Source organism: Pseudopodoces humilis, chromosome 4, assembly GCF_049639895.1.
Source record: "Pseudopodoces humilis isolate 2021_Gansu_Grassland_sample_001 chromosome 4, ASM4963989v1, whole genome shotgun sequence".
NCBI lineage: Eukaryota > Metazoa > Chordata > Aves > Passeriformes > Paridae > Pseudopodoces > Pseudopodoces humilis.
In genome coordinates this window covers 66,385,233-66,409,755 of record NC_142203.1, presented here as the reverse complement: position 1 = coordinate 66,409,755, position 24,523 = coordinate 66,385,233, and the positions used below count along the sequence as shown (strand labels likewise).

General features: G+C 37.2%; 1 protein-coding gene across 2 annotated transcripts in view; it reads right to left on the bottom strand.

Annotated features, from left to right (window-relative positions):
- Window positions 1-24,523, bottom strand: part of PRLR (prolactin receptor) — a 60,333-nt gene that overhangs the window by 6,109 nt on the left and 29,701 nt on the right. For both annotated transcript variants that reach the window (XM_005527980.3, XM_088054140.1), the window contains exons 2-8: window positions 10,771-10,884; window positions 9,624-9,756; window positions 6,130-6,299; window positions 5,175-5,341; window positions 4,196-4,337; window positions 2,107-2,239; window positions 720-889 (exon numbers count right to left, since the gene is read on the bottom strand). In XM_005527980.3, coding sequence (XP_005528037.1) covers window positions 720-889; window positions 2,107-2,239; window positions 4,196-4,337; window positions 5,175-5,341; window positions 6,130-6,299; window positions 9,624-9,756; window positions 10,771-10,840 — 985 coding nt within the window. In that variant the 5' untranslated portion in view covers window positions 10,841-10,884. The remainder of the gene's footprint in view (window positions 1-719; window positions 890-2,106; window positions 2,240-4,195; window positions 4,338-5,174; window positions 5,342-6,129; window positions 6,300-9,623; window positions 9,757-10,770; window positions 10,885-24,523) is intronic.

Here is a 24,523-nt window from a genome sequence, read left to right as displayed (position 1 = left end):
TGAACCAAAATGGAACATAGGTTTCTTCTACAGTCAGGCTTGCATCTTCCTCAGTTCAGAGGTAAAGCCTCTGCATCTTATGCATGTATTTTACCACTGTCTGATCAAAGATTCATCAGGTCATTGGACTGAGGTAAAATATAAAGCCATTTCTCCAAGAACCCTTTTCCAGTTGCCAGACTCTTGGCAGCCAGATCCTTGGCAACAAAATGGTTATCAAGGATAATGCTCCGTTCTCTTAGATAAAACCCTAATTACTTGTCCACAGTCACTCTGTAGAAAAGTCTGAGAAAGAGATTATCAGTACACTGCCATAAAAAGCACTAATGCAGCTTCTCTTGGGTCTGAAAACTACTTTTAGCTAATCAGATTTAAGTACTATTAGTTAAAAGATCAAATAGATTTCAGTTGCTTGTACAGTGGAAAAAAGATTTTAGCTGGATGATGTTTCCTAGGGTTTGACTACAAGAAATATGGAAAACCAATAAATGTTTCTCTGAACATAATTTTAAACCTTTTAGCATTTTTATCTTCTTCTGAAAATAAGATGGTAAAGGGATGAATATTGATTTGTTATTACACTAAGGAATACCCTATTTGCCCAAATTTATAACTTGGATATAATACTATATATGAGGAGAGCTGAAATTAAAATTCTTGTGTCAAAACCCATGATTCTGAATTATTTGGTTGCACAGAAACTACTTTTTAACTCTTACCTATGTAAGTCACATCCACATAATGAGGATCAGAGACATTACTTCCCATTTCATTAGTTGCCCTCACAGTAATATTGTATATGGTCCAGAAAGAGGTGTGCTTTTTATCGAAGTAGCACGAATTGGGGCCTGCAGTTTTGTAATCTGGACATTCATAAACTTTTTCTTCTCTGAAATGAAAGAATCCCAGTGATTAGGTTACACAGACTAAAACACCTGATTGGTTTACTAGTACTTCAGCTTTATTTAGGGCTGGATCTGATTTTTCACACCTGGCAATGTGGAGAAAATCAGAAAACTGGTACAAGACTAAAGAGTCATTGGACAATCCCAGAGACTATACTAAGCATTTTCCCCACGAAGTAAACACCACAGAGCCTGAAGAATTTAGGCTGTTGCAGATACAGCTGTGGGCTAGTAGAGCTCAGCTCTTATTTCGCTGAAAGCCACTGTTCACTGCACAGCCCAGAGCCCTTACATGCTCCAGAGGCTGAGTACAACTGATTGCTGAAGTCTTCTAACCCACCTATTAAAATTTTAATATTTCCAGTGTTCATTCCACACTCACAGGAATTCTGTGTGTTACACTAATATGCTTTCAGAATTTATTTGGTCTTGATAATCAAAAAAAAAAGTCTACTTTGTACCTCTCCTTCACATCCATACCGAAGCTTCCCGAAGTCAGAGAAGGGGTAGGAGAGAAAATTGAGTATGTAGTATTTGTTTTCATGCTCTTCTTAGGTGCACAATAACAAAAGATGGATGTGGACCTCTTACTCTGCCATACCTGGCTGGACCAGCATCTGTGTTTTTACACTAAAACTGGGCTCTCAGCTGACACTTACAGAGTTTGTAATCTATTTTGGTCATTGCAAGGTTGAACAGTACCAGGTGAACTAAAAAGGACCAAAAAGGTTCATAAGACCTAAAAAAATTTATTGACTCTTTCTTTAAAATTAATGTTTAGCACTTTATCTGAGTTCCAAGGAAAGATTACTACAGAAACCAGGAGGCATTCATAGCCTATGAGTGCAAAACAAGCCTTATCAAAAGATTAAAGTTTTAGTATCTGGTCATTTTGGAAAGTTTTATTTCTGAGACTGCATGGTTGAAGATTTTTAGGACTGTGCAGTTGTATTGTTTTACTAGTATGCTGTTGATGAGCAATGAAAAGACAGAATTCACAGTAATTCACCTGCCATTATAAAGAAATCAAGATTTAATATTTTGGTCTTAGACATGTTGCTGCTTTAGTGTGATGCCAGAACATGGCACTGGACAAAACCATGGACTATAGAAAATGGCATCTCCTGAAAAAAGAAACCAATGAGGATTGATTTTCCAGGTCCTTCCAACAAAACGCTGAATAACTACACAGCACTATTACCCCTCTTTGCTGTAAAGCAACGTGTGGTTGGTCAAGAGTCCTCCATCTGAAGCAGGTTTCCACCAGCAAGTAAATGTTTCTTTTTCAGGAGAACGGCACTTTATTATTGTAGGCTTTTCAGGAGGTACCCGTTCTGTAAGAAATAAAGAAATTAACTAATTAGCAAGTTTAATCCATTAGGTCCACCTTGAATTCGTAAAACAATGTCAAGCAGAGAACAGGTAAATATGAAAAAATAAAAAGTTTTGCTTTGTAGTAGCCCAGGAAAGGAGGGACCATTCCCTGCTTAGGACAACAACTTGCTACTCTCACCTGGATTCTGAATTCCCTCTCACTGCAGGTGCATTGAAGAACAGTTTTAGATTTCTGCTTGTGGCTTTCTTCTGCCCCAAAATCTCATAAGGAATGTTCAAATACTGTCATAGCAGGCTCTACAAAATTATTTAAAATACACTATACTATCCAATCTATTTTCAATAGTGTTCTGGTTTCAGCTGGGATAATTTCTTCTCAGTAGCTGGTATAGTCCTGTGGTTTGGATACAGTATGAGAAAAATTTTCATAATACAGGGATATTTTGTCACTAAGACATGTTTATCCTAAACCAAGGACCTTTTTGTGTCTCCTGCTCTGTCAGTCAAGAGGTACAAAACGGAAGAAAAAGCCTGGGAGTGACTATAGCCAGGACAGGTGACCACACTGAAGGGACACTCCACTCCATAGAACATCATCTCCAGAATAGAAATTTGGGAGTTACTCAGAACCAGCGCCCATCAGGAGGATTCAGAAATGGGGTCCAGCATTGATCAGTAGTGCGTGAGCAAATATATTGTCCCTCAATTTTTGTTGTTTTTTTTCCCTTTTTTATAATCATCATCTACAATTATTATTGTTACTACATTTTACTTTGTTTCAATTATTGCATTGTTCTTATCCCAACCCACATATTTTACCTTTGATTCTTCCCCTCATCCCACCATGGTGACATATGAGTGAGCTGCTGTGTGATGGCTTGTTGCCAGCTGGGCTTAAACCACTACATACACAAACATATTTTTTTTCCCCAAAAGGTGTGTTTTAAGATGATTTCTGTTTGAAAGGCATGCTGTCATTTTCTTTTGCTTTTAGGTAAAAAAAAATGAAGAATGTAAATGTTTGTCTATTTGTTTGTGTTCTTGCCAGTAATTTTCTTCTGAAGTACTCAAAATACACAAAGAAGCAGCTCTCATATTTCACTGTAATGTTGTTATGTTCAGTACTTAGCCTACTTGCATGATTGCTCCTGGGCAAGTTTTTATAGTTTCAAGAACAGCACTTAAGAGTTGGTCAGAGAAAAATGTTTAAATTTTGAATAGGATGATGCCCGTCAAAACCCTGAAGTGATTGAAACTTTTGCAGTTATACATTTAGGGCAAAAATACGGTCCTATTACATCAATAATATATATTTTCTACTATGTACAGAAGAGGCATTGATTTTCCAAATTTTTAATTGCCTGAGGCAGACCTGAAAATGGGACATTTAAAAAATATTTTTCTATTAGCAGTACTTCAACAATCTTCATGTCAAATAATGAATAATACAACTAGTAACTGAAAAAGTTTTGAGACAACTTGGGTAAAGTGTCTGGCAACAAAATATGGTGTCATACATATTTAGTGTGTCTACTCAAACCCAGTAAAACACAGATGGTGACTTCCATGTGATAGTATCTGTAAGTGTCATGCTCTGTTAGACACAGCAGAGCTTTCAGTCCAGGCTCTTATACCTGATATTTATAGCTACAGATAAAATCAACATGATTTTTCAATAAAGAGACAGGGACAATAAATTATTTAGACACACCTGTATCAGAAGTGACTTCCTAGTAAATCCCACCTTGTTTATCATAGCCAGTTTCAGCAGAGGATCCTGACTGGATCAACAAGATTAACAAAGCAATTACAACAGAAAGTATGGCAAAATGCACTGAGCACTAGAAAATATCTGTTTGAGAGGCCAGGTTTTCAGGAGTGGCATTTAGGCACCTTCACAGCATTGAACCTGCTACAATTCAAAAGCAATTTACAGAGCAGCAATCATCACTCACCTTTAGGGATCTGAATGCTTCTTTCTGAGCTCCACTCACTCCATTCTCCAAGGTCTAACATGCAACGCACCTGAACGATGTACTTCACCCCAGCTTGCAGGCTGGTCACCTCGTAGTGCGTCTGCATTCCTACAGATACTGTCTGAAAATGAAAATGGACAGAGAAAATAATAAAGAATTGGACCACTTTAACAAATAAACCATACAGGAATAGGCATTGAGTTACTGACTTCTGAAAGTCAGGGATATAAGTTGGGTATTTGTAAGATATTAAAAGCAAAAGCAGTGATTTAGCAGAAAAAAATCACTGCTGATTCTGATACTCAAAAACATCTTGAACTATAAAGTTCCTAGTACTCCATCAGATCCACAATGCAAAGAGCATTACAAGTAGTCTAACCCACATATAAACCCCCCACTGAAATTCTTCTCAGTGTCTTTAAGTGACTTTCTCAGACCCTTCTAATTTCTCCCCAGAACTATTTCAAAATTCATAGCATTCTTCACCATTAAGGTATCAACAAGCTAGATAGCATTGAGGACTATAACTTTAAGAAGGACTTGACTATGACTTTAACAATGACATTTTGTCCTGAAAACTCAGCTGTAGCAGTACTGAAGCTGATTTGTAGAAATATGGCAACGGGTGGGAAATCTCAATGGAAATGGTTAAATGTAAATAGACCACAACAAAATTTTTGAGGGGCAGGTTGTCTCCAGCTGATCATGTTGAAGAGAATGATGGTAACTAGGTTTTGTAGTACTGTTTTGTCATACATAACATTAGAATGATTATGGAAATTATGTTGAATTTCATTGTCTCTATAGACCACTCCAGTATTTTAGTTTCTTTAATCAGATTTGGTTACATTAATTTTTCTATTTTTACACAAACTAACATTTTTATAAGACCAATTAAAGTGAGATAAGAGAATTAACTGAAAAGAGTATTTGTAAAATAAATATGTTTTTCCCTTACCTCCCACTCTTCCTTTTCCTCAGGCTTTAGTCGAAGCTCATAGTGATATACATGTGAATTAAATCTGGCATCAGCTAATGGAGGTGGAGACCATCTTGCCCAAATGTATGACATGTTGGCAGATGTGTTTGTTTCTAGAGAGAGATTCACTGGAGCATCTGGCTGAACTGTATAAATGAATGAAAAGTGCACCATTTAATTTTCTCTCAGAAAAGACACCTCCTTTATGTTTTTTTATGTCATTCTATTAATTTCAGATAATTCAGTGTTTTAAAGAATATTAAAGAAGCTTTTTATTTTTCTCCTTAATGTGTTTAAATACCTGATTTCCAACAGTATCAGCAAATCTTAAAGTTTACTCTGAATTTGTCAGGCTAAGGAAATACAGATCATAATTTTGTAAGGCCACTCTTGCAAAAAAAAATGTCAGCTATTTCATAGCTAGAAAAACTAAGCATATTATAATTAAAATGATGTACTATGTGTGTGCAGAAAGTAGAATGGAGTCAGTAATATAAAATACTACAAAAAGCCTGTATAATGCTCAGGCAGTTCTTTTTACCCTTCCAAGATGGCAATGCCAGCAGTTAAAAAGATTGTTACATTTGAAATACTATGTAGCTTAATCTAAGTTGAAAATTTTATAATCTACATTGAGTCTAATTAAAATATTGCAGACAACTAGAAACTGAAACAATTTTTTCAGCTGAAGTTAAATTTTTTATATATTCATACATGAAATTCCTACAATCAAGAATGTAGTTACTTAATGAATAATTAAATTTCAATTTTCACACATATTTAACATACATACTTCAGATTATCTGTAAATAAACACTTCTCAAGAGCAAGTTTCACATCATGAGGAAGAAATCTCTCTCCACTAGCTGTTCTATAATTAAAAACTGTAAGCATCTCCAACTAGTTTGTTTTCCATTTCATTCTTTGATTTTACCTATGGAAGTTACATCCACATGCTGAGGATCTGAGCTGTTACTTCCAATCTCATTTGTTGCTGTTACAGTGATAATATAGGTTGTCCAGGGATTAGTGTGGTTTTTATTGAAGTAGCAGGAATTTGGACCTGATGTTAGGTAGTCTGGACATTCATAGATTTTTTCTTCACTGAAACAAAATGATTAAAAAATTTAGGAAATTAAGCAAAGCAGATAATATTCTATTAATGGGTCAGCAGAGAAATCTGAAATGTTTGTATATATAGATAGATAGATGAAAAATATATATAAAATCACATATATAATTTATATAGATATATAAAAAGAAATAAATTTGAATAAATTATTTATAAATATAAAAAGAAAAATATATAATTATCTATATGATTATATATTTTATATATTTTATAATATATATATAATTTATAATTTTATGTTGTATATATCTATTACTCCATCTCTTGTGAACATTTTTATACACATTAAATGCCATTACCATAAATGCTTCAATGATATTTTTACTGCAGTTGATGGATGCTTTCACCCTCTTCTTAATAAATAGGAATAAATCAACAAAAGAAAAGAAACAGAAATTTCCAGAGACAGAACAAAGAAATTTTAACAGTATTTATAAGCAAGTAAGAGGGAAATGAAAAATATTTATTTCAATTAGATAAGTTGCTAAATATCTTTGCATATTACCCCTAGAAATTAAACTTATGGGCCCTATGGTAGAAAAGTCTTTTATTGATCAGTATGTTTTCAGCAAGGTCAGAGAATCATTTAGGTTGGAAAAGAGCTCTAAGATTGTCAGGTCAAGCTTTGACCAATGTCAACCAGACCATAGCATCAAGTGCCATGTCCAGGTGTTTCTTGAACACCTCCAGGAACAGTGACTCCATCACTTCCCTGGGAAACCATTCCAATGCTTACCCATCCTTTCAGTGAAGAAATTCTTCCTGAGGTCCAACCTGTACCTCCTCTAGTGCAGTTTGAGGCTGTTTCCTTTCGTCCTATCACTATGCCCTGAGAGAAGAGACTGACCCACACATGAGTACACCCTCCTTTCAGGAAGTTGTGGAGTGATAAGATGGCCCCCGAGCCTCCTTTTCTCCAGGATAAACACCCCCAGCTCCCTCAGCTGCTCCTCACAGGGCTTGTGCTCCAGACCCTGTCCCAACTCTGCTGCCCTTCTCCAGTCATGCTCCATCACCTCTGTGTCTTTCTCGCAGTGAGGGGCCCAGAACTGAGCATGGGATTTGGGTGTGGCCTCACCAGTGCTGACTACAGCGGGAAATCACTGTCTGATCCTGCTGGCCAAATTTTTCCTCACACAGCCTGGGAGCCATTGGCCTTCTTGGCCACCTGGGTACACACTGGCCCATGTTCAGCCCCAGATCCTTCTCTGCCAAGCCACATTCCAGCCACTCTTCCCCAGCCTGGAGCTGCAAGAGGTTGCTGTGTCCAAGGACTGGGTCTGGCACTTGGCCTGGTTGCACCTCACACCAAGGGCCTCAGCTCAGCAATCAATGCAGATCCCTCTGGCCTCCAGCAGATCAGCACTCCTGCCCAGCTAGGCATCGTCTGCAAATTGACTGAAGGTCCTCTCAATCCTCTCAACCATATCGTCAATAAAGACATTAAACAGGACTGTTTAATGAAAGTGACCCCCAACACTGATCTCTTAAGGACACCACTAGTGACTGGCTGCAGCTGGATGTATCTGCATTCACCACCACTCCGTAGGCCCAGCTCTCAGCTAGTTCTTAACACAGCAAAGAGTGCTCCTGTCCAAGCTGTGGGCTGCCAGCTTTTCCAAGAGAATGTTGTGGGAGACATTATCAAAAGACTTTGCTGAAGACTTTGCAGTCAGGCAGACTGCATCCACAGCCTCTCCTGACTGGGTCACCTATTCATGAAAGGAGATCAAGCAGGACCTGCCTTTCCTAAATCTATGGTAGCTGGGCCTGATCCCTTGGTTGTCCCATATGTGCTGTGTGGTTGCACTCAAGGCAAAATTACTTCACAGTCAATTACTTATTTCCTTTATATGGGTCTTTGTCTTCTTTAGGAGAGGGATTGTTTTGTGCTCAAAGCTGGCCTGGGTGATGTACTCACAGCCTACCCCAGGTGTGAAAAACTACACAAACCCAAAGCATTAGCTGATGTGGTGCATGAATTAACTTCAATTCCATTATTATGCTCTATGTGTTATCAATAATACATTCTTAGTTTCCAGGCATTTTTGTCACAGTTTATAAAGAAACGATGGGAGACAAGGGACTGTACCTGAGAGAAAATGAGCCTAGAAAGGCAATTGTGGCCCAGGTTTAAAGTGCTTGGCAGAGCCTGGGTGCAGCAGATTTAATGAAATAGATAGGCACTCCTATCCTTCCCTAAGCAGAACAGCTCTGTGCAGTGACAGGTATGAATTTAAATGTTCATTAAACTTTTTGATCAAGACTGAAACATCCAGGCTTTCATAAAACAAAAGTTTTCAAATCATCATTGTGTACAGTAACTTCATTAAAGACTGTATCTTTTTCTGCTCAGTGATTTGGAATATTTAATTGTAGCAGGGATGTCTGAGGCTTTATCTTACCTATTCTGAATCTCACTGGATTTATTAAAAGAAAATTTAGTTTCTGAGCTTCCCTGTTTACTTGTCCCTGTTCAAAGACTGTTTGTTTTCAGGAAGAAAGTACAGTTAAACAAAGATGGACAGGTTAAGTAAAGCTGCCAAGCATATACATGCTTTATTCCTGAACATGAGGCAGTTGAGAATTTACCAAAATATGAACTTTTGTGATGTGTCCCATGTCTGATTTCACTGCATTTTAGGAACCATTGACCAAAAAAAACAATAGGAAAAAAAATTACTATAGTGCAGATGGGGGTTTTGGTGTGCAGGGTGACGTACAAGGGCCTCACCAGCCCTCACCGCCCCTGCCCAGCCCCCCCATGCACTACCTAGGTCCCAGGTAGTTCAGCAGGGCTCCTGGTCCACACAGCCCTGCCTTTCCCAGACACAGCCCCTGAGTCGATGTCCTGGCCCAGCCTGGCCTCAGCCTGCCCCTGTCCCCAAGGAGGAGACCGATGCCCAGGACTGGGCTCCCCTCATCCTGCCCTGCTCCATGGCTGGGGTGATGGGAGACTGGCTGCCCTGTGGTGCCCTCATGCTCCAGTGCTCAGAGGAGATTCCGTTCAGCTGAAAGGTCTGTGCTTCCTGAAAAGATGGGCAAATATGCCTTTGCTCCCAGCACATCTTCAGACAAGATTTTTGGTAGATGAGTTTCAGGAGGGACAGGCTGAAGACTTGGGGCTGTCAGTGGTCATGTTTTCTTCCAACAAGGGAAGCCACAAGTCTTATGCAGCCCTTGTTGTCCATCTGAGGTTCAAATGGATTAATAATAACAACTTCACAAATTAATATTGTCATTCTCTCAGTCTGTCATAACCATCACTTACAGAGTACGTATGCACCACTCGTTACCTGTCCTTGCTGTAGAACAGGGTGTAATTGTTTGGAAGTCCTCCATCTGAGCCAGGCTTCCACCAACACGAAAAAGTTTCCTTTTCTAGAGAACGACATCTTATTATCTGAGGTTTTCCAGGGTACGACTGACCTAGGGAAGTGCAAAGACCCAACTAGTTAAATTAGAAGTGGGCAATGCTTTTGGATGCTATTGTTTTATGATAAGTCAACCAAGCAATCTTTTTCTGAAGACATTAAAACTACATGGAACTGAGGACTGAATTGGGCAAATAAATCTGCCTGGGAAAAGGATCAATATTCTTAGAAAAGGAAACACATTTTACCTCAAACTTATAAAATAGCTAGTAGAATGTTTTTTGCTTTTTAACATAAACTTTTATTTTATTATATTATTATTTATTTCCCTAAACTCGAAATGGTATATTTATCTCCAAATTAAACTATGAAGATGTGAAATATGATCTCTAGGGTTCATCTTCATAAATGTTAACATTTTTTATCTTCAGATCATTTTAAGATTAAATTCCATCTTCAACTTTGCAACATAACTAAAAATCCATTCTTTGTGCATATTTGGGATAAATTACAGGTGAGACAATTATGAAAAGAAGGAAATTAATGGGCTAGATGGAATTTTTTGTGTACTGGTAACCTGAATGTACTCATTAATCATTCAAATATTCCCTGTTAATCCAAATACATTTAAGAATATTTCTTGTTAAGACTACTTCTCATTAACTTATAGCAAGAACACAGATCATACATTTACATTCATTTTTAGACAACAAATGTGTGACCTTTTAACCTAAGCTAATCATTATTTCATAAAGTCCCATGTATATTCATAAAATATCTCAAATGGTGCAACTATTCATATGCTAGCTCCCAAGAAGGTGACAGGCATGAAGTGAATATAGGAGTGGAGTTAGTGCCTTTCAGTATTGTCACCAAACAGTCCTTAAAGTAATACTATAAAAAGACAGCTCCAGCCATTTTCAAAATTGCCATACCAAACTTCAGAAGAAAGTAATTTAAATAGGTACATGCTCCAATGGTGGTCGAGATAGATTGGGTAAAGCCTCAGACTTTTCTAAAGAAAGTGTCTTACGGAAAAAAGAAGTGTTTCAGGAATTGTTGTACCTACCAGTCAGACCTACTGTAGTCAGAGCAAGCTGCAAAATTATTTGAACTGATGAAATGAATCTCTGTTTCATGATGCCTGTCTTTCCTCGGGAGGAAGTATCAGATCAAGGGCTCACTGAAAAACACGCCATCATGCAGCAGTCAGTAACAATGCTCAGTGTGCAATATGTATCGCTTGACTTGATCAAAGTCCTTTTTGAATTGCAGCTAATTGATTCTTGTTCTCTCTCTAAAAGGTGAGGCAACACCAACAGTTCCACTTGGAAAGCTGAAAACCTGAATTTCAGAGATGTAGGTATGCCTTCCCAGAAGTCTTTGGTTAGCAGTGATAGGATTACAATTTCTAAGCATTAACAAATCTTGCATATTTCTTTGGCATCTTGGGATACTGGGTTCTTATCTTAGAGTTCTAACTTCTAGATTAATCAATTAACCTAAGAAAGCGGTCTTTTAGCAACAAAAATATACTTTTACCCTACTGATGCAAAGAAGAGGTCAACATACTTGAACTCTGAAAGTCCTGAAAACAGAAGGTGAATAGAAAAGGTACAACATTTATTTAGAAGTTTATGATTTTTGATCCAATCTCAAAACTTTTCAATATTTGAGACTGTCAATATTGAATTCAGGATCATTTGAGCTGAAGAATGCTACTTTTTCAGTGCATTCATCCAATTGTTTTTACTGCATTTGATTTTGTAGTAAATTTCAGCTGAAATACAGATATGCAAGTGGTCACCAGCTGGGACCAGGACCCAGTCTCTGCAGTGGGCTGACACCACTAGATGTCCTCAGAATTCAGGTTACAATTCTGGGTGCTCTGGAGTCCCCGTTGCGGCTAAATCTGTTTGCTTAGCCTGGAGAAAAGACATTACGACTTAAAGCAAACCTCCTGCTTCTCCCACCAGTACCCTCCCTGCTCGGAGATGACTGCAGTCAGCTATTGGATTCTCGGTAGCCAGCCTCACTCTTCGAAACTAAAGAAGAACAATTTATCTAGATAGGGAGCTCCTTATCCCAGCTTTCCACTCCTACCCCTAGCACATTCACAGGTACTTGCATGCTTGCAACCAATTCTGCGTAGCACAGCATGGGAACAAGCTGTGTTATTGGTGAGGAAAAATACATCGTGGTTTATCAGATGACTCAATTCTCAGTATGCAATTCATTTTCTACATCAGAAAACTAGAATACATCATCATGCAACTGTTTTTCAAGCGCAAAGCCAAGTGAAGTGTCAGTTAATGCAGCTAAGTCTAAAACATGTTCACTGTGGACAATGTGGAAGATAACAACAGCTGGCTACATTTTGGATATGCCACTTCTGAATATCCAGACATGTTTCAGGCATGTAACTGAGCTACAGGCTGGAAAATTTCATCTGGGCTAGTTTTAAACTCAGTCAGAGCATTTTGTGCATATACAAACAGTGAAGAGAGAACCACTTAAATATAAATTCCAGTGTGGTGTAAACACATGCAGTTTTTATTACTATAAATAAATGACAGGCACAAACATTAGTTTTTTACTTCAGAAATTAGCCAAAAACTTGGGGTTGTATAATGCAGAACACAGATGATTGTGCTCATAAAAGATACCTTTTTCTCAGGTGAAGGTGAAATAATGAAACTACAAACAGTAACTGTTTCATGTACATGTGATAGTATTTACAATATTTTATTACTTCTAAAAATAGTTGGAACATTTGCAAAACTCTGAACCTTCAAGCTAAGACTCATACAGATAAAGAACTAATACCTTTCGGTTTTTTTACTTTTATGTATGTATCTTTTTATGTGAAGAATTGGCAGAAAGAGAAAATTATTACATTGGCTCAAAGAATGAAAATTTTTAATACAACAAAAAAGAGGCATCATCAAGAAAGATCTTGATTAGAGTGCTCTCCAGGGAAAATGCAATGATTTTTGTAAACTGAAGAACCAAATTAACAGAATGAGGAAGAAATTAATGCATTAATTAATAAACAGAAGTATTTTTCCTCTGAAGCTTTTGAAAATGAGATGATTGTGAACTATCTCTGTAATGTGGCTGTGCAAAAGAACAAGAGGGATATAGGGAAGGAATATGGACCTATGAGTGCCACTCTGTCTACAGTTCTGGTAACCTACAACAGGGAAAAAACAATCAAACAGATTTTAGAACACAGCTATGAACATGACATGGAGACTGTCTCATGATGGTCATTTAAAGAGTTATCTTTGTACTCCATGCAAGTGTAGTTGTCATCTGAAAACACAGGAGATAAGCATCAAAAGAGGGAAAATAAGAATGTGTAAAATAAGAATGTTGCTTAATACGGTTGCTTACTATTTGGTATTTGCAACTCAAATTGGGCTTAAAAGGCTTCTGGAGAGATGCCTTGTTTTTTTGAAAATACTTGCTTAATAAGAAAGTAATACTCATTGTGTCATAACTGTATCTAAAATGCATCTTCCCTATCTATGACATGGAAATGTTTTGATGAAAGGGTAATTAGCATTATTAAGGATGCTATGAGACAATGTCTCTCTCTTAGGAATGAATGCATTCTTTTAAAAGGGATGTACTGGACATTGATATGCCACGATATTATCCAAAACCAAAGGTTGAGTAAATAATAATTAGAAGATGATATGCCTCCTTTTAAAAGTCTTGATTTAATTCCAACCAAGTTATTGCATTCTAACATTCTATCTGATTTTCTCCCTCTTAACACAGCTGATAGATAGTATTCAACAGCTGGACATCACATGCCAGAATACAGGGCTCCTTGATGGAAATGGAAACTATTACTGGTGTTGTAGAATGCACAGAAGAGTTAGATATTCCTGTAAAACAATTCTGCCCTGGAATTATTAATATAATGAAACTGTAGGTTTGAAAACTGTGCTTACAATGCTACTAGATGAAGATGAAAGCCGAACACCAATACTTAAATCAGACGCTGTGAAGCAGAGTTGAGAGAATCATGTCTTTGTCCTAACTGACTTTTAGATCTTGCATTCTTTTCTTTCTTTCTTTCTTGGCTCTGCTGATGGATAAATTTCTTGAGAATGACAGAGAAGTCTTTACTCAGTTCTGCACAGATGGAAAAATTTTCTATCTGCAATACTTTCAGGCTTGCAAGAACAGGAACAACTGTGTATGGCAAAACAACTGGCAATGACATTATGTCCAACACTAGTTCTGCTTCTGTGGCTAAAGAAGTCAAAAGCCAAAAGTACTTTACCAATCTCTACTGAAAAAGTTTCAAATTTCCATTAGTCATGATGATAAACAATGTTAATCTTTCAGGCCTGGGGGAAGGCAGTTTAAGGAGCTCTCAAAACGAATTAATTACCGTTTGGAAGGCTGAACTGCAGCTGTATGAAACAAAATACAGAAAAAAAAGGAACTCAATAAAGCAAGATTGTGATGATCTGCAGGACCATCCAGAATATTTAGCTGTACTGTGAACATAGCAGAAGTCTGCACTCCCACACAGAGATCACAAATGGCAGGATGCATGTTCCTAGCCATGGCTTGAGCATCATGGTCAGATGTGTTTCTGACTGACAGTGATGGTTGGGATTATACTGCAAATTAAAAGCTGTAGATGAGCAGTGTGACCTGAGCTCTGCTTTTCCTCTCAGGATGAGCCCTAATTGGCTGTCTGAATCCCTCAGGCTACCTTCATGGTGATGTACAGGCCCCAGAGAAGATATGGAGCTCAGGCACGTCTATCATCTGAATTTCTTGTGACTGATTCTAGCTGGCAACTTCAGGCACATGGGTTCTGTGGCATACTTTGTGAGGAAGCCTAGGAAATCTTCTGCTGAACCTAGATATTCAGTTAATTTGTTGGGACTAAGGATTTCATATTTCTGTGTTGCATGAAGTGGGAGCAGTAAAAGACTTTTAGATTTCACCTGAAAAGCCTATATATGGGCTTATAATATTTTTTTCCAAAATTTCTCTCTTAAACAAGTCACCTCCTAACAGCCTTTGGCAGTCCTTCCCTTGATTAGCAGTCAAGATGTGATGATGAATGAAACAAATTTCCTCACCCACGGAGATATGTTCCTCAGTCTGAAAGACTTGAGTCAATTTTGAAAAAGGAAAATCACAAACCCCCACATCCTTGAAAATAGTTTAGACCTTTACATCTCCATCATAGTATTTATGCTTTTCATTTCTATTGATTTTACAGAACTGAGCCTAAAATTTTCTTGGAACTCTCACTACCTAAACTGACAAAAAAAAAAAAAAAAAAAAAAAAAAAAGCCAAGAGAAGAAGAAATTACCATTATCCCTACTTTACAGATGGGGACCCAAGGGAAAGAATGCCCAACAGACTCATAGTAGAAGTGTAACAAAAGCTAAAACCTGATCATTTTCTAACATTTTTCTTTTATTTTCTAAATACCAACTCTACTGCCTTTGTTTTCCCACAAAAACAAAGATAATGCTTTAGCTAACAGTAGTAATCTTTCTCTACCATCTCCTGAATATGCTGTTTTTTTCCCTGGTGGTTTGTATATTTAACTGTAACTTCAGGATTTATTTTTACAGCAGTCTCTTACAGAACAAAAACAAAAAATCATAAGCTCTAAAGAATCAAATTTTAGAGACTGAAAGCTATAATTTACATTAGAACTTGAAATATTATGTACATTCATCTCTACCAACTACCAAGCCCAACTCCACAATCACTATCTTCTTATAGCAATTTTAAGTATTTTTAATATATAGCATAGTCATAAAGTATAAAATTTAATTTTCTACCTAGGGGATTCATGTATGTGAGGAAGCTTTGTATTCTTCTCTTTCATGAATGTCAGACTAGTTGATATGTTGAAAAACAAAATTCTAATAATAGTATATTACTGAAAGTATCACTATTTTATTCCAAAAACAGGAAGAGAAAAAAAGGTGACTCTTGGATTAGCTGTTGTAGATACTGACGCTCTAAGTAAATACACTTAAACATTGAGTTTATTACACTGAGTGATAGAGACAGTGGTAAAATATGGTACATGCTTTCCTTTATCTGTTTCAAACAAAATTTTGTAGCAATGAGCTTTGGATGCACTGTAAATTTACTCATAGACTCGGCTAGGCTACTAGATTAAAGGCTAATTAACATCTGCACAGGCCAGGACACGATTGCATAAAAACAGAGGGCTGGGAGAGGAACTCTAGCAGTCTCATCAGTGAAAATTGAGTGCAGGGAGTGAGCTACATCTGACTACCAAAGCACAGTCAGACTATTGTCCTCATACAGCCCACCAAACAAATCCCCTTCCCCACTCACTCACTGACTGAAGGAGGCAGAGCACTCATTAAGGGATGCAGTGGAAGAAAGGTTTTGGGGAGAAAAAGAAAGGCTCAAAGTGGGCTGGGGAGAAACAAGAATGGGAAATAAAGGGAATAAATAGTTTCAGTTCAGTGTAAACTGGTGGCTTATCAGACTGAAATGTGTGCCTGTTCACCATAGTCTATCCTATAATCTCATTAAACCCTATTTCTATCTCCTGTCTGGGCAGACTGTTCTGAGTGGTACCTTTGGATGCCAGTGAACTCTCAACTGGATTGGCCAGTGAAGAAAGAGTTAGATTGCAAACCTCCAGGTTCAAATGCAGATCCCACACAGCTGGGGAGAGCAAGAGGATCTGAAACCAGCTAAACAACTAAAAGTAGCTACTGGAGCAATCAATTTCTTTATGTGCAAATAAACATGTATGTATATATATATATATATATATATATATGTGGGTCAACACGTTAGGGCGTTGCTGATGTGCATGGCCCCTGTGTGGGTTTTGTTCCATGTTCCATGTGCCCATCCACTGGGCACAGCTGCTCAGCTTTGCTACAGGCAGAAACTGACGTTAGGGACCTACAGCAGCCTCGCATCTACGGAGCTGCCTGACTGAGCAAACTCTAGCACACTGACATGCACTGTTTTACCAAAAAAACCCCTACTTTGTTTAACTACCTGCTCTCTGCCATCCACTCTGCCAGAGCAATAAAAAATACTTACACATTAGGTAACTAACTTTGAAAACACTAACTTCATCATTGTTTTTCTAAAAAAAAAATCTGTCTGTAAACAATTTGAAACAAAACAGAGTATTTTCTAACTAACAATATAGATGATCTGTATCTCCCAGACACCAGGTGGAAAGACATATTACCCGGTTACCAGGGTATTCTTTTGTTTGGCTCCATTTCTGTAAAGCTAATGAGAGCAATAAAAATACCATGAAGTTATTTGGCAGCTAGATATTATGCCATTAGAGATTTAATTGAGGGCCATAAACAGGGGTTTTTTTATGTGCATATTTAAAAGGGCATCAATAATGTGTAGCTGAATCTGGAGAAATAATGTTTGCAGTTACTCAACCACGGCATAAGGTGAAATGTAGCTTAGAGATAGAGCTCAATAAATGATTCCTGCTTTAGAGAGCACAGAATCTGTTTGAGATTGTGCATGCTGGGAATACTGTTTGACTCAAGATTTGCTAAATAGAATCTTCTACTACTTGGTACTACATCAAAGCAGACAATTCTATCCTTACAGCAAATTTCATTCTGCTTTCATTACTTCCTTTGTCAGGAAGTGATATCATGAACTAGTGGTGTGTCCCTACATAATGTGACTGACATAAAATGTGTTTTTTACCAAAGTTGCAACAGTGCCATAAGCACTGGCTTCATCGTATCACTGACCGGAAAGGATCATGATAGAGTAAATCTTAACCTTCTGCTGTAACCAGACCAATGACTCTCATCCAAGGATTTCTACACCAAACAATCATTACTCAAATCATATTTATTGTGATAGTCCTGAGAACAGAATCCTGCTGTCTTAGGTACTGTACAAAGAAGAGTTCTTGCCCTTAAGAGCTGAAAATATAAGTAGCCAATGAACAATATAGTGTAGAAAAAAGGGATCTAAAAAGCAGTCAGTACTTTCATATTTTTGGGTTGAGATTAAAGATTATTTTATTGGTAAAATATTTTCAAAATATTCCATTAACTGGAAACTGCCTATGAGTGATCAGTTTTAGCAAATTAACTCTGGAATATCACAAATTCTTTTTCAAGCAATGTCAAGGAACGAAAATTTTAAAAATTCCAAAATGAACAAGTATCACCAAATACATAAAGAATTTTGTTTTGCAGTTTTCCAGTAGAATATTTTCTGAAATCTCATCAAGTGTTTGTAGGTTTTTTCCAATTTTCCAATAAAATCATGTTATGATGAAAAATTTCTGATAATTTTTATTTATACACAAAATTTCAATGAGTATTGCAATGGCATGAAAGTCTTGCTATTTTGGCATTTCTGTGGTAAGGTGCTGGTGTAGAGGTGAGGAGGTTTATTGCAGAGACAAAAAATTATGAAAACCTTAGAGAAAGAAAAGGAACAGTACTTTGAATGCAGTAAAGGGAACACAGTATTGGACATAAGTGTGAGAGGTTAGTTGGAATAAGACAATGAGGAATGATGCAGAAGTGGGAAAGAAGAAATACTCTGTTGGGCACAGGTCAGATTAAGTTGCAATTTTGAATGTATTCCATGACCCCTTATGAGTTGCAAAGCTCCATCCACTGAATGACAACCCCCAACAGCCTTTTCTTGGTGAGCTCAGGCTGTAGGGTTGGATGGAGGAGAAGCATCTCCTGCACCCTAGTACCTGCAAACATTAGTGGGGCAATGATTGCACAGCAAAAAAGCTGTGGCCATAGCTCTAGAGTAGTTTCTTCATTCCCTTGTAGTGCAACAGCCCATTTTGGCTGGGTCTGGAGTCTCTCTTCAAAGCTTTATGACTGCAGTAAGACTCTAAAAGAAAGAACCTGGCTGCAGAGGAGTGAATTTTCTTCTTCAATCACAAATATGCTTAGCAATTAACAGTACTAACAGTGGGTGCAGAGAATAACAATTGTTTTCTGTTTCAGTTTTCTCTTTTTCAGGAGGTCCTCAGTATGAGGTTTTGAAAGTAACTCTTTATCTTTCTGAGACCTATTGTGTACTCTTTATTGAATGATTTCAGTGACTGTAGAGTGATTCTCTGAAAGAACCAATTACCAAAAATTACTACTCAAATCAAACTGATAAAAACACTCAACGTTCTATAATTTGTGAGCATGAACATTTTTCAACATATTCTCTAAACTTCAAACTTGTTGGTAAAAGAGCTTTGTGGTTGCATGCTAAAGGCCACCATTGATGCTACGTACAGGTAAGTGGCACATTGGTTAGCTAAAGGAATGAAACATTGTTATCCTGGTAAATCTAAAACCAGTTATATGAGAGAAATTGCTGGCAATAATGGGAACACAACAATAGTAAACCTTCAACCTTCAGTGTGCTGAGCTTAAAATAATTATCTTTTGGCACTCTTACCCTTTAATACTGAAATATGTGGATATGCAAAGAGGTATATTTATTATGCCTAGTTCTAATCCTGGTGGCATTTTAAGGATCTACTTAGGTACCTAACTCCTGAGTAGACTTACGTCAGAATATTCTCTACAGGAGTTTAGATAGGTGGCATTTATCTCTAGTATCAGTGGAAAACACACAATGTCCTCACAAGGAGAGTCTTTATATGAAAAGTCAAATGTTCCAGCTACTGTTTACTCATCTACGTGTGAAACCAATAATAACATTAATACTGCCCTATCACAACCCTGTTAAGTTCTACATAGATTGTCACCTTCCAGGAAAAACAAAAAAAAAAAAGAGTTTAGCAGTGGAAGAATACTAAAAGCTGCAATATGCATTCTGAGGGAATTGAATTCACCCTTTGATCAGGAGTACAAATTTCCTTTATGATTTCTTCATGATGAATACATATACTGAGTGAAGTATAGCACTAACCTGCTCTACTCCCTGTCTTCAACTCAGGTTGCTAAGCTTTGGAGATTCTCAGCTATGGTGAACTGTGGTTTAGATTTTTACTTTGTTCTGAAGTATAAGGAAATGACCCTGACACTGCAGACTGTGAGATTTTCATGTACTTGTTTACAGAATAAAGACTAACACTGCAGTCTCTAGAGGTTAAAGGTAAATTCATTAATGAATTCATTCATTAACCCATTCATTCATTAACTCATTTGCTCAGCTCCTTAGGAACTGCAATGACAACACTGTTTCCTATTGCTGAATGGTAATATTTGCATCTCTAACCATAAATTGACACATGTCAAGAACCTATTTGCAGAAATTAATTTTGCAAAGAAAGTGGAAGCTTCATGGTGCAGCAAATGCAAAAAATAGCTTCCCAAATAGATCAACTAACTACGGAATATTAAGTTTTAGACTATGGATAGTGTTTCATTTTCAACCAAAAAAAAAGCTTCTCTCTTACCTCTGCTAGATCAAAAAATGTGCCCAATTAGATTAATATAAATGTAGCAGTTTGCCCTGATCCTCTCTGGAGTTTGCACACTTACTTAAATAATGACGAATTAGCTACTTAACCATTTGGAGAAGAAAACATTTCAAGGATTAAAAAATATATTCAACACTAGACCAAATTCTATTTTAACACTTTTCTCCAGTACACTTCTGCTATTCGTTGAAAAAAGAATAAAATGAAGAAATTTTGGCTAGAGCATGTATCAATGCATCAGGCTACACCTGCTTTTTCAGCAAATATTCTTGATTCACTATGTATTGTAGAGCTTACAGTGTCTGTGAAATTTCTTATTTGTACAGAGTCTCAGATTGGACCTACAGTGTGTACAGTAATTACCAAGTTTTACAGGCCTTATTACACTGTGTAATGACTTAACCTTGGAACACTGGACTCAATGCTGGCGTCCTCTGTCTTTGAAATGGCATGCTTCTTCAAGAATATAATATATTATTATTATTATTATTATTCAATATTATTATTACCCACATTCAACTTGGGGGCCAAAGGGGAAGATGGGAATGGTGTACTGGAATGATCCTTTCAGAGCTAATTGCAAATAAAACAATCTGATTCTTACCTGAAAGAAACTGAAAGCAAAATTAAAAAGTTTCAACAACTGCAGGTAGACAAAGATTAACTTTTTTTATACCTAAGCATCTGAAATGTCAAGTCTGCATCTTTTAATCCTATAAAGACTATCTCACAAAATCATAATGCTCCCCTGCTTCCCGAATTTGAAGTTAATAAGTCTTAAATAGAATTGAAATTTATTTTATAAGTATTTAATATCTACAAGGAATCAAAGAAAAGGCATAAGCATCAGAAATATTCATGCTTGCCCTCTATAGTATGGAATTAATGGTACATTGCAGCAAACTAGGAAATTTTAGTAAGAACTTATATAATTTTAAGCATGGTAATTTAGATCACTAGAAATCAATTATTAGCCCCTGTAATTACCATCAACCCATTTTATTTCATATCCCAACACAATCAACTTTAATTTTTAGGTTTTTTGTAGACACCCAGTTACTTACCCAATCATATTTCAAATGGTAAAAACGTTCATTTTGTGTGTAATCCACTATATTTCTTCCACAATCCCTGGAATAAAAACCTTATGCTGACATTTATGAAATGGCAGGAGGAAAAATGCTGTAACTGTGGGTATTACTTTAGGTAATAACAACAAGTCTTTTAAATCCTCGCTTGCATAAAGGCTGACCTTTTCCATTGATATAAAAGTAATTTCTATTGAAACTTGGATCTATCCTTTAGTCATTATTGTTACCTCCATCTTTTCAAGTTATTTTTTCAGTGATGCCTTTATGTTCATATGTCTGAATTTGTTTGGCTTCATGCCCTAGGTCACAGCATATTTTATGGAATTTAAAGAGAAAAATCACTGAAGAATAACACATTTTAAATTTCATGTTTTAAATTTCTCTTTAAATCTAATATTTGATTTTCCCCATTGACAGTATGTTGAATTTATGATCTGACTCTGTTAAAATCCTGTCACCAGACTTTCAAGTTAAATTCAAATTTTTAAATTTTTTTTTAAACTGGGCATGGTAAAAACCTTGAGCCAAAACCATTCAGGTTTCTATCTTCCTTAAGGTCTGCTTCCACTTGAAATCTTGGCTCTCTGCAGATGGTTACACCTCTGACAAGGCTGTCAATAAACCAGTCTTGGGTGACAAACTGCAGCACACAGAACAAAACAGATGTGAAGCAGCTCAGAGAAGAGCTCTGAGATCTCTGAGTCCAACCTGTTACTGATTTCCACCTTGTCAACCATCCCATGGCACTGAGTGCCATGTGCAGTCATTTCTTGAGCAACTTCAGCACCTCCCTGAACAGCCTGTTCCAATGCTTGACAACTCTCCCCAAGAAATTCTTCCTGATGTCCATCCTGGACCTCCACTGCCACAACTTGAGACAATTCCCCTTGTCCTGTCACTTGCTGCCTGGGAGAAGAGCCTGGCCCCCACCTGGCTATACTCACCTTTCAGGGAGTTTCAGAGAGTGATAAGACCCCCTTTGAGCCTCCTTTTCTCCAGGATAAACACACCCAGACATTCCTCACAGGATTTGCTCTCAATACCCTTCACTGGCTTGGTTGCTCTTCTCTGGACTTGAGCTCACAGAAGATACTAAGGCTCTAGGAACCGGCCACAAAAGTGCATAGAAGAGGCAATTTTCCTTGTACCCTACAGAGTTTTGTCCCAGGTATAGCTGAGAGTAGGGAACTCAGCTTGCAAAGTTGCTGTTTGGATGAAAAACAGGTTTTGAGGTTAGCTCAAGATGGCCTTTCAAGACACAAATAGCAACAGAGCACAAATTCACGAGAGCAAATCTGTTGCAGACAGTATGGATGAATAATTGAGGCATTTTGAAATCTTTAGATGTAAACATATATTTTAAAAATAAGTAGATCAACTGAGTAATGGAATTCTGTTGGTTTGCAAATATGATTTTTCTGCTTTTTAAACTCAGCATTCTTAAAGAGATTCTTTCAGTGTTTCATTACATTTAAACATTTGCATAAATACATACATTTAAACATAGCTATGTTCTATGTAGTATGTTGATTGGCACAAAAATTATTAAATTTTTAACTATACAGATCCATTATTCTTCACAGATAAGTGCTGCTGAGTAACAAATACAACAAGAATATTTTCAGTTCAACAGCTACCTCTGTGGTATTCTTAAACTTGTTCAGAAGCCTACAGCCTACCTCAAATCTCTATTCTAGACCACAGTGTGAATGAACTCTGGATGCACAGATTGCACAAAATCATGCAGATTGAGGGTCAGTCACAGACATACAGATCTGAACGCTCAGCACTAACCCCACGTATGGATATGTTGCTGCCCTTTGAGAAAGCTGTAAGTGCAGTCAGAATGATGTGTTACTCTATCCAGATAAGAGATAGACCCCAGCTTTGGAAGGTTAAATAAACATGGCAACATTTAGCCACTGCTCACAGCCCACTTTGTCTTTGATATGAAAAAGAAATCAAGGGGACAGTGCTTCCAGCAGAGATTTCTATAACATTCCAGAGGTGAGAAAGAACCATGGTTCTGCAAGTTGTTGATGCACCCAGCATTTCAAAATCTGCTCCATTATTTCAGTTTCCCATTCTTACTGATCAGCTCTTTAATAATATAAACAAATTTCATTATTTGAAAAGTGAAACAGATGCTTGAAAACACTGACGTATGCATAGATGCAAATGAAAGGTAAAGGTCACAGACTCTTTTTTAGGTCTCAAAACTTCTAGCTTGAGCAAGAGTCCTTACTTTTTTAACCTGTGTATACCCAGAGGAGTTTCACAATTACGTGTATACAACAGTATAGACAAACAGAAAATCTCCAAGTCAACAAATACACAGTAACAACCACACTGCTATACAAAGTATGACCCTTTATTCTCCAGGAATCTGAAGCCTTAGTAACAGGCTCTCAGCGTCTGTTTTGCTATGGAATTAAATTCACTAGTATACACTTGAACATTGAATCAGTTTTCTGTCACTGAATTAATGCATTTTTGCTACTTAGTGCATTAAATATACACAATCAATTCTTTACTAGAAACTAAAATTGATGGGAAGTAATTTTTTCTTTTCATACCATGACAGGGCAAATACTACAGATTATGGGGTAAATGCATCAAATAGAGAAGTAAACCACCAGCAGAATGCACTGCTGCACCAATAATATCAATAACTATGTTAAAAACCAGTGCAGAAATACAGACAGCAGACATTAAAATGAGATGCAATTCTCCACGTTGTCCACAAGTGAAATTGGTAGGAACCTTCATTGGTTCAAGACCTTCAAAACTAGAGTCTCAGTTCAGACATCTGCTGCTGCTGCATAAGACCTGGCGTTATTTGTAGTCTCCACTGTGAAAGTCTGAATTTTGGAGCACAAAACTCCACATAAGAGGAGGAAAAAAAATAGAGCAGACTATCATGGTGGACATCAAGTCTTCCAGATACCATCCTAGTGTTTGAGAAGATAGAAGTGAGTATCAGAAAGCACATGTATGTTCTGCTGATGAAGAGGGAGAATTAGAACTCAGCTCCAGGGTTTTACTCCCATCCCTTCCAGTAGCAGAGTCTCTGACATCCTGTTCATCTGCAAAATGGGTGGGCATCTCATTGAGATGTGTGTCTTTTAAACTACACTAATAGTTTCCAAGTTGATTTAAATTGATGTTTCCAAGATACTTTGATTGAAGGGATTATTCATGAGATGAATTATTAGTAGTAGTGATTTTGTTGTAAGTAACTAAAAAAGAAAACGTCCAAGTGGCAGAAATTTTAGCAAAC